Source organism: Antrostomus carolinensis, unplaced genomic scaffold (assembly GCF_000700745.2).
Source record: "Antrostomus carolinensis isolate BGI_N321 unplaced genomic scaffold, ASM70074v2 scaffold6179, whole genome shotgun sequence".
NCBI classification, from domain to species: Eukaryota; Metazoa; Chordata; class Aves; order Caprimulgiformes; family Caprimulgidae; genus Antrostomus; species Antrostomus carolinensis.
In genome coordinates, this window is record NW_010337753.1 from 1 (window position 1) to 11,440 (window position 11,440).

General features: G+C 36.1%; 1 protein-coding gene across 1 annotated transcript in view; it reads left to right on the forward strand.

Annotated features, from left to right (window-relative positions):
* Positions 1–865: 865 nt before the first annotated feature.
* HIBCH (3-hydroxyisobutyryl-CoA hydrolase) overlaps positions 866–11,440 on the forward strand; it is a gene marked incomplete at its 5' end in the record, with an annotated part of 44,085 nt that continues 33,510 nt past the window's right edge. The window contains 5 exons of the mRNA XM_010175279.1: positions 866–908; positions 1,686–1,826; positions 3,273–3,357; positions 4,277–4,357; positions 6,439–6,491. Of these exons, the coding sequence (XP_010173581.1) occupies positions 866–908; positions 1,686–1,826; positions 3,273–3,357; positions 4,277–4,357; positions 6,439–6,491 (403 nt within the window). The remainder of the gene's footprint in view (positions 909–1,685; positions 1,827–3,272; positions 3,358–4,276; positions 4,358–6,438; positions 6,492–11,440) is intronic.

The window sequence follows — 11,440 nt, forward strand, 5'->3', positions numbered from 1 at the left end:
ACAAACAGTTTACTACCTATTACATTCCTCAATAGACTTCGGTAACAATTAATAAATAACAGGTTCATTACTTAAATGGAGTAATGCGTTGACAGAACGCTGCAGCATAGATTTCTCCTTGGAGCCAGTTCGAGCTGTTACACACACCCAGTGTAAATGTACACGCACGCCAGGACACGAGGGCAGGATGGGTGTAATGGCAGCTTTGGAAATGCACGAGTATTTAAAAGTCCAGAAAATGGCTGTAAATCTTTAAAAGACACACACTGCTAAGTATCAAACATATTCCCCAGACACTCTGTCTTATTATTTCCAGGTTCTCCTTCTAACTTGAAACAGAACACATAGAAGACAGTAGTAGATGGCATTGGTATCTGCTATCTGTTTACTAGTAAGCAAAGAAGTTTCCAACTGTTTTGATATGAAAATTGTACTCTAATTTAACTTGATTTTAAAAGGAGAATGTGAAACAATTGTATTCCTTTTTTTTTTCCTCACAAAGCTTTGATTAATTCAGCAGTCATATATTTGGGGATCACAGGCTCACAGAATTGCCTAGATTGGAAAAGACCTTTAAGATCATTGAGTCCAATCATTAACCTCACACTGACAAGTCCTCACCATGTCCCTGAGCACTATTTCTAGATGACTCAAATATCTCCAGAGATGGGGACTCCACCACTGTCCTGGGCAACCCATTCCAACGCCTGATAACCTTTTCAGTAAAGAAATTCTTCCTAATATCAAATCTAAACTTCCCTTGGCACAACTTGAGGCCATTTCCTCCTGTCCTAAATAATATTTTAAAATAATATTTAATAATATTTTAAAATAATATTAATATTTTTCAATATTTCTTTTTCAGGCTGAAGCCATTTAACAGACTGCAAATAATATTACAACATTTGGTAAGAGTAGCATCTCTCGTTTGACTGAGTTGGAAGCTTTTAGAACTCTTAACTCCTCTCAGACAGACAGTACATGCAACTTGTAATGTGTCTGCTCACGGCAGTACTGAATGCCATAATTTATTGCTTAGGCATAATGTTGCCCATGTCTTTGAGCACTTTGTTGCAAGTTTCTATTACACTCTAAGTTAAAGTTCCATTATTTTGGCCTTACCTACTTTTACAGTTAGTTTCTATGTTAGCTTTGATATATTCTTTAAATAACATTCAACTGTGAGTTTGAAATCAGTTGTGAAAATAGTTTAGTGATTTTTTCTCTACTGTTGAAAGTTACCGACAAAGCAATGTGTATATATGGTTTTGCAGTGTGAAACTGCCAGTAGGGACACATGGAACTGTCATTGTTATAATTGTTGCAGGTATTTTCAGAATGTTAAGTCTTAAAGAAGCATGGTTTTATGTTTTGTTGTTTGGGGTTTTTTTTTAAATTAACTCATATACCATTGTCAAAGAGTGCGAGGCTCAAAAACTTGTCTGAGCGTTATTACTTTGAAGGACTCAAACATAAAGTGGTTTCAAAAGAACTGTTTAGGAAATGGATATAAATCTTGAAATGCAGTGGGAGGGCCTTATTTAGCATACAGTTCCAAAATACATGTTTTATGATCTTAAATAGCATGTTTTTAGAATCTATTTCCATAAACACTTTTGTAAGTGTGTTACTCAAAGGATCTAACTGATGACATTTGCTTTATTTATTTGTTTTTGCATGTACAGAAAATGTCTAAGCATACAGATTCGACAGCTGAAGTGTTGTTGGAAAAGAGAGGAGGTGCAGGAATAATAACCTTGAATAGACCCAAGGCTCTCAATGCGCTAAATCTTTCTATGATCCAACAAATTTATCCACAAATAAAGGTTAGTAGCTCTGCTTCTACCCATCGACTATACATACGTTATCTACCAATTTTAAAATGCAGTCTGACACTTCTTAGTGTACTGATTCAAGGAATGAAAGTCTGTGTGAGTGCATTGGCCAATGAGCTCAGATTTATAGGACGGGAAAGAACAGACAGTTTCAAGCAAGTTTGACATGTCTTCTGCTCTTCCTAAGAAACAAGCTGTCAAAGTTAAATTTAGCATTTGGATAGACACACTCATATTAAAATCAGGACTGAATTAAAAGCAAGCAGTGCTCAGAGTTTACGTGTTCCTTTTGGCAACACCCAGCTGGTCAGTTGGCATGAATGAATTCCAAGCTACACAGTGGTGTTGCCTTTTCCTTGGGTGCATGTTTTGTGAGAAGGCTGTGTGGCTGAAATAAAAGATAGAAGTCATTAGGAAGCAAGGTGCTGTCAGTGTCATTCTGTAAAGAACTTTATGGATTTATAAGCACTGTTTCTACAAGCTAGTGAAGTAATGTGAAATTTTAAGCATGCAAATAGTCCTTTTAAATTTAATTATATTATTTATCATATGCACAAAGTCAAACTTCTTAGATACCAGTATTTGTTGGATAGTTGCCCGCCTTTTGGTATTTTGATAGATGGTTGTGTTGCAAACATATGCATTCTTTGAAGAACATTTAAAGACAAAAATACTTAATCTGTAGTGCTGAGTACCAGGCTTTATTTGAAGCACAATCTTAAAAAGTGGCATAATTTTAAGTACAGTTGCTGGTACACAGAAATGTCTCTCTTTTATCTGGGTACACTTACTGAATAAGGGATACATAAGCATAGTTTAAGTGGGGGTAAAAAACCTGTGAAAAGCATCTTTTTCTCAATATGGTTGCACCACTGCTGCAATCTTGTACTAGGGTATTTAATTCAGACTGCCCCCATGATAGTCTTTGTACCTAGCAAAACATCTGTGCACAAGTTTCTTTGTTCCAGTCCTTGATGAGCATTGATTGCAGTCCTATTGACAAAATCCATCAACAACTTTAATGCTGTTTTCCTTGCCATGCATCTTCGATTTACACAACTTTCATGATTTAGCCTGAAACATTGTTATGATATCTTTCATATTCTCAGCTTTCCACCTCAGCATTGTGTCGTCATTGAGATTTATGTTGGGCCCTGTTTTAGGGAGTGCTACCTTTCTTCAGAGATTTGGAGCTCTGCATAGGTATTTTTCTGACATATGTGAGGCAGCTCTGCTGATTTCTGGTGTCAGGATTGAATAGGACACAGGAGTGGCAGAAAGACATTTAGATCTCAAACTGCAGTTTAAGACAAGCTATTTTAAGTATGGTTTGATTTCCTTTTTGCAAAAGTAAAATAAGAATTATAGACATATATAGAGAAAGCATTTTTTTTCCACAGACTTTAATTTTATGTGAAAACATTTACTTCATTTTAGACTTGGGAGCAAGATCCGGAAACTTTTCTAATAATTATAAAGGGAACTGGAGGAAAAGCTTTTTGTGCTGGGGGTGACATCAGAGGTAAGGACTGTAGTCACTTAAACATTAGTCGTGCCTTTGCCAGTTACTACTTTGCGTTGATTTCCTTTATTTAATGTGACTCAGGTAAATGGAGGCTTGCTACACAACAATAAGAGAGAAGTTGTGCTCACTCCTTCTAACGACTTGATGTGCAGCTTCTATTCAAGTTATTTGTCAGGAGATAGCTGTTGGAATGTTGTTTTTTTAAAAGAGTAAAAATTGTGCTTTTTACTAATAACTGGAAATAGCAGCCAGTCATTCCTGGAAAGAGAGAGGGTTCTTGTTTTTACTTCCTTCTTCTCAGATTTTAATTACTAACAGCTTTTTTATAAGAAATGTGAAGGGTCCTAATAGGTAGCTCTGTTGCAATTGGATAATGTGTCTGCAGTTTGACTTGGGGAAGGCTAGATACAGAGCTGGCAATGGTGATCAATGTATCTGTGATTATTTTGTGACTGTAAACTGTAAGAAGTCTCCAAACTGTTAAAGTTAGCGGTTGTTTTAAATTTTAGGTAAACAAACAGCATAAGTTATTTTTAAATTATGCCCTGCTCTCATTGGCTTCTCATTTTATTATTCAGAATCTTTAGTATAATCAGTGGCTGTTCTATATATTGATATGAAATATGACAAACTAGACTACCAGACATTAGGAGGGGTTCCATAGCATAGAAAATGGGCTGCACTCTCACAAGAGGTACGTGAGAAAGACTCTGGGATAACAGAATTGACTCAAATTTGAAATTTGTGTTCATATTTAAGTTTGAGCAAATTTTCTCAAAGAAAATAAAGCAGAATTAAGTTGCTGTTTGATTGCTGAAGGAAAAACACTGTTGTCATGTGATACCAATTTTTTTACTTGTTATTTTATTTTCCAATAAACTTACATTTTATCTGTACAATTTTTATTTCTGTTAAGCCATCACAGATGCAGGAAAAGTTGGAGATAGACTGGCACAAGATTTCTTCAGAGAAGAATATACCCTGAACAATGCCATTGGTATGTTTAATAGCAAATTTTGAAGCAGTGCAGTTTTCATAATAATAGCTTTGAATGTAAATTCACTTTCTTTTCTCTTTGCAATAACATAATAGAAGTAGTAATTTATCTTCTTTTTTTTTTTTTCCCAGGTTCAATCCCAGTAGTGTACCATGTCTCATTTTTATACCTTGCATGCGGAATTTGTTTCTTTTGCTTAAGCTCTTATGAGTGTTACCTTACCCCATCCCACTGTTCTGGGTAGTTTTATTTGCACTATGGGTGAATTAAGTCTTAGATGCAGACAGCGCAGTTTTCCACTAAGTATCATTGATCTACTTCGCAGGAGACCTGACATAAAAATAGATGCACAGAAAATCATTAATATTCAGTCAGAAAGCAGAAAATCAAATGATGTTAAAGCTTTCCATTTAAATAAACTGTATAAATGAATACCTAAGCTAGGAGTTAACTGCCTTAAACTTAGTTTATTGCAAAGAATCTTGGATTATGTGTTCTTAAAATAACTAACAGCAAAGACACTGGGTAAAGTTTACTGGGGCAAAGGATATTAAGAAAGGATATTAATTCTGAAGTTGAGAGTTGAATGTTTTGTGGAGAAGAAACTTCTCCAAACATACTTTAATTGAATACAGTTTGAGTTCTTAAACGTTGTATCCAGTATTGATCACTACAGGAGAGGGGCACATTGTGTATCAACTTAGTTTGACAGAAGAGCATAGAGTTACTAGAATAAGAGTAATTTCTGAAAAGTTATTTTTACTTCAATTGACAGAGTTTCCTAAAGCGTGTCTGTCACATACCTTTCTTGCCTTCATCAAGAAAAATAGTTTAAGGTTTCTTGTACTTGGGAAAACCTAGTATTACCGTGGCAGTTGGACTAGTTGGTTGTTGTAGGTCCCTTCCAACTAACTATTCTAGTGTATTCAAATATTTCAAGAGTACATACTTTAAAACTTTGGGGTTTTTAAAAAACTATTGGGGTGTTCTATGTCCACAATGCATGTAATTACAAAACCTAGATTTTTTTATAGCTGTCAGGAGTATATTCCTTTAAGACTGAGATTTCTGCCAAAAAGATTTATTTATGTCTTATATTTTACAACTTAAAAATACACAGGGGAGCTGCTTTCACAGCATTTGCTATTGGAAAGGCATGCTTCTATAGAAGTTTAGTTCAATTTAGCATCTAGAGCTCGTACATTAGCTTATGTGTTCATGTAAGAACAGAGTTAAAAATTCAGTTCTGTCACATTTTCTAACTACTGATTTGAAGGACTGAACTGCTTTTTAAAATAGTTATTTTTTGTAAACAAGGCTCTATAGTTGCTGTAGAAAAGCTAGTGGCATGGTTGCAGTGGGTACCTGCATCAGCAATCTGGTTGAACTTTAAGTCTGACCTGAAAACACTGGATGTGAGGCAGTAGTTTCATTCACAGTGAACTTCTGAATCTCTCCATGGATGGTAATTGAAAGCATCAAGTCTTTAGTTCCATGCCTCCTAAAGGCCCCGACAGATAAAGCTGATAGATAAAACTGTGGTACTACAGGACATTATCATCTCGACCTGCCAGGGTTGTAGCATGCAACAGCGTTGGCAAGACAGAACATGTTTGCATTGCAGTAGCTTACAGTCACGTTTTGGCTGAAACCTACCAGTGCATCTGGCTTCGTAGTGAAGTACTGGAGTGCTGGTACACACTCTATGCTGTTAATCTCAGCTGTGAGATAGGGTGAAAGGGAAGCTGTTGTGACCCACAACGTCCTATAAAGCTATTTATAATAATTGCAGCATTGTCAGGCAACACAGCAAACAACCTGACATGTTTGTTGACATTGATGGTTGTATAATGTTTTCTTACAACACTCAGAATGCAGTAAGTCAGTAAGTAGTATTTCTTTTCATCGCTTAAAAATTACATGAAGCACCTGCATTAACAGTTTATATTTTACTGTTTAATTTACCATTTATTTTCTATTGTTCTTGTTGAAGTAAGACATGGGGAAACATGCCATGTGTACAGTTAGTCATAGGTCCACTCTTCTGAAAAAAATGTACAATTTCTTTTACATTTTTATAGGCACTTGCAAGAAGCCGTATGTGGCACTTATCGATGGCATTACAATGGGAGGGGTAAGTTAAGTACCTTGTTGTGATATCTGATATAATTTGTTTTAAAGTAATACTCTGTACTTGAGTGGAATGAAGGGTACACATGGCATTTCAATTCAAGAACAAGCATCGTCATCTGAACCTTTGTCTCTTGCTTGTCAGGGTAGAGATTGCAGCTTTTGTAGTGCTTCTGCTGTTCTTTGACAGCCGGTGCAACTGCTTTCTCTGAGGATTTGGCAATTGTGTTGAGAAACAGAGCAGAATCCTGCCAGTGTAGGAAACACCCCTCAGAGGTTTTCAGAATACTGAAGTGTGAGTTTGTAGATTGTACAAGAGCTGAGAAGAATTTTCCACTAAAAGTGTATTAAAAATAGAACTATATAAAAATAAAATTAAAGGACAACTCTTTGAAAAATTTGGAAAATATAATTCTCAGCTGTACCTTAACAGAAATTCATAACATCACTTCTCTATTTTTCCAACAAATAATCTGGAAATGCATCTGCTTTCTCACCTCTGCAGTACTCCTAAAACATGACTTTTAAGATCCTGATTCCCCACCACCACCCCAAGACCACACCTTACTACTAAAGCAACACAGAGAAGACTCCATCACATTGCTAGTTATACTCAGTGCTGGTAATTGTTTGAGCAGTTGTTGGCTCTAAACACCACAAGTAGGTAGTTAAAAGGACACCATCGTGCTTTTCTACATGCTAAAATGCTATTCTCTTCAGCTTGACATCCGTTGGATATATTTGCATCGTAGCAGGGAGTAGAATACAATAATCTTAAGTTATTTTGAACAATGAGTTTGACAGGGAAGTCTGTCTGCCACGTTGTCACTTAGATTTATATTGTTTTCTTGCACGTCAATATGACATGGGCGTACAGTCTATTTAAATTAAGTTTTGTCAAGGACAAAAAAAGAGCACAACGCTACATGATCCATCACCTGTCATGACTCTTCCCTTTCCATCTTTCCTTACACATTTCATTTTGTCTTATTTTGGTTGTGGTCTTTTCAGCTTGTGATCTAAACATGCAATAGCCTTTTTCTTCTTTGCTTCTCTGCTCCCAACCCCAAAGATCTCAGCTAGATAGCAATTTTTCCTCTCAATCTAGTATTTAATTGTTTCCAGCATAAAGGGGACTAGTCTTGTAGCTCTTCTTGCAGAAAAAGTTTTTTATTGAACATAGGGAACCTGAAGATTTGTGAATAAGAGATAGAAAGTCCATTTATTTTACGGAGTTTTGAATAATAGCATGGATAGCTATAAAAAAGCAAAACTGCCCAGCATCTGATGTCTTTTTAGAGATCCTATAGATTGCTCATTATGATTGTGGCCTAAGCAGGAATAGGATTTTGACCTTTGAAAGGAAGTTATTTTTATGGACTGAAAAGAGCAGAATGGAGTCAGATGATCCTGCATCATTAAGAGTCTTTATTAGTTCCCTTTCTTTTAAAAGGGAGCAGGCAATCTGAAACTTTGGTTGGATACCCAGATTTTAGTACAGGATACCCAAATTTCTGTGTGACCTTGACAGAATTTAACTGCCGTTAGAGTTTGAATGACAACCTACTTCCTTATTCTCAGTTTGGTGATACTAGTAGTAGTCATCTTCATTTGGGTGTAGGGGACTAGATTTTGGTTGACTGAGTATGCAGCCTAACTTAGGGGAAATAGCAGGTAGATCTCAAGTTCCCCACTACTTTTAAACTTTTTTTAGCCTTGAGTGCTATTTAATTTGCACTTGTTAATACAGCTGCAGTTTACTTTGAGATAATGTCCTTCCTACAGGAGCTTGTCAGCGCAATTTTTTTCCCCTCACTTTTGCTGTACCTGGAAGTATCTGCTGTTAATTAAACAGAGACAGTCAGCAGTATTGGTATTTCTTAACACCAGTTAGTTTTTGTGTATGTGTTTTGTGTTAGTTTTGAGTTGTCTTCTGTGCTTTTCATTTCAAGTACCCCTCCCCTGTCTCTAGGATTTGTTTTGATTCCTCTAAATGGACTGGTACTTCTGTAGGTAAAGTGCATTAGCTCCCATCTTTCCCCCATCCTCTTCCCTCACCATTTTCAGTACTGGGAACTCCATCACAACTGACCTTAACCAAATTTAAGGCTTGCGGGAGCTGTTTTCTATTGTGGCACAAATAGGTTCACTGCTGTGGGGTTTTATACATTAAAACCACTAGAACAGCCCTTGAACATGTCATGATCATACTGTTAAATTGTTCTGCTTGCTGTATGCAAGTACTCTGTCCTACGGTAATTATTCACTAGAACTGCATACAAAAGAGTTATTCTAATCATGGTATAATTAAATGCTTTGCTGTAAATCACTTAGATGCTGGGGTCTATGTTTTTGACACCATCAGGTCATATTTAATCTATTTTATATGCTCAAGCTCTAGCTGTGTTAGTCCCCACAAGTGAGTGGGAGCTAGAAACATTTGCCACTTACAAACCGCAGTAAATGCCTTTAAAAAAAAATATGTTCAAGTCCTTAGCTTTAGAAGCAAGTGGTTTTGGCTGAAAATAAATCATGGGACACCTCTTATACACTGCAATTTCACTACAGGCCATTTACCTATGAAGGAAAATGCAAGCAAGAATCTCAACCTTGCTTAAAAAAGCAACATTAGGCACATGGAGTGCTCTGTTGGTCTAATTTAAAATCAATAAAAAAATGAAACAGCATATTAGAAACTCAGTTATTTTGTGCTAAGGTAGTGAAAGTTGCTACTGATTTGCAGATATTATAGATTTCCAATGGTAAAACTTGGAACTGTATGAAAAAAATGAACTGGTTCCACTTTAGCATTGTTGGCTAAAGGCTGGTACATGGCTTTCTTAAGAGCTTAATTAGCCAACAGATGGGGCTGTGGAGCTTGTTTTCTACACCTTGTCTACACTCCTGTAGTTTATCAAACATTGATATTCAATATAAATGTATCTTTTCATTTTTTTGCACTTATTCAGAGCAGTAGGTTCAAGTCACAAGTATGTTTGATGAACCAAAAGATGACTGTATTTTACTAAAAAAAATAATGAAACAAGTTATAAATACCACGTTTACTGCTAAAGGGTATATACTGTTGAAGGGCACACTGGGCACATACTCTCATGTTGCTAAAAACTACTATTCAAATTGTTTTAGTTTACTTCTATCCATAGATTTTTATTTCATTGGAATGAAATATGTGAACAGCAGACAAGAAACACAGTGTTTAAACTTTTTTTTTTAAATATTATTGTCTGTAAATGAGGTCCTAAACTTGGATTTCTTGGTTCTAAAAAAGTCACAATCTTTTCCTGAGTTCTTTGCAGATGAATAGAAATGTGCTTTATAATCTCAGTCCAAATCTATGGTTATAAATAGGGCTTTGGCACAAAATATATTACTGTATCAGATACTCTCTCTAACAGACTGAAAGAATTAATAAACCTGTTTCAGAGCCAGATAAAGTACACTAGACAGATTTGAACGGTGGCTTTTGGATGATTTGGCTTAGAATTCAAGGTGAATATTTGACAGCAAAAAAGAAAAAAAAAAAAAGAAATACAGGGCAGAAACTTTGGAAGTTAATGAATGTGGTCCAGGTTGCAGGGCTAACTTTATGGAAAGGATACTTAAAACTTCAGTGGCATATTGCCAAACCAGAAGTACATAATTTTCAGGGGCCAAAGGCCATTTCCTTTACTTTAGTGAGGCACCTATAACAGCATGTACAAAATACTCTCTTCCTTAGCATCATATTCTAGAGCATGCACCAAGTTGAAGCTTGCTGAGCTAGGCTTTATTTCAGAACCACGGTGCTAAATAACCATCACTCATCATACTCACCTCTATGCATCTCGTATTTCTGACATTAAGTAGGCTGCGTCTTCAGAAAGGCCTGCAGCAGTCTGTTTCACAGTTGAATTTTGTGCTTTGTGAAAAGTAATTTGCTGCTGTTTCAGGCCTATTGTCCAATATTATTGAATGCTAATGTATTTAATTGTTAATAAAGGCAAAATAGGCCCTAAAATACTTATTTTTTTACTGATGAGTAAAGACTGTTCCCCAAACATAGGAATTCTTGGCTTTGGACAGTTAAATACAGGATTTAATCCTTTAGTCTGACCTTTTACGCACTCTATTTGCCAAGTTTATTTTAGCAAGTTACAGGTTTATAAAAGTTATGCCATTATTTTACACTTTTTGCTTTAACAATTAATGCTTTGAGTTTTAGGATGAGAAAACATCTTCCTGGGGCAAATAGATTTTAAATTAATATGGTAATGTGCAACATTTTCAGCACAGAAATGGAATTTAATAGAATTGCCAGCTCCCTTAAATCCTTTGCAAACCCCTGTGTTTTGAGTTGTTCTGAGAACCCTGTTTTCTAGTCTTCATGTTTAGGCAGAATAATAAGTTGGAACTTTAATATAGGTCACAATTTAAAGAGTTAAAGGTCACCCAACCGTACTTCCATCCCTGACTGCCTCAGATTGTAGGGCCCAGTCTGTGAGAGCGATAGCAGTATGCAGTACTGACTGCTTTATTCTCTCCTCAGTAGAGGAGGACCTTGGGTATATGGACTGTGAGTATGAGAAGACAACCTGTTAATTGGGTTTTCAGGTTCATGAGTGGCTTTCCATTAGTTTTGTCAACACACACAGCAGTACAGTTTTTTTAAGCAAGGGCTTTTACTTAAAACTGAGAGTCTACATCTAAGTTACTTACACAGAATATCTTTAAGGTGACTGTCAGAGGATGAGTAGAAATTTTTAAAGTACTGTTTCAGTCTGTGTTAGTCGCTCAGGAAGTAATGTCAGATATATTAAGCTTTAGATTATACAGAAGTACAGAGCTGAGAGGTGCCTCAGGATTATTCTTTTGCACTTGAAATGAGGTTAAATATAGCTAGGTGATTGCTTAGCAGATTTTTGGCTAATCTGTTCAGAACTCTCTGACAGCAGG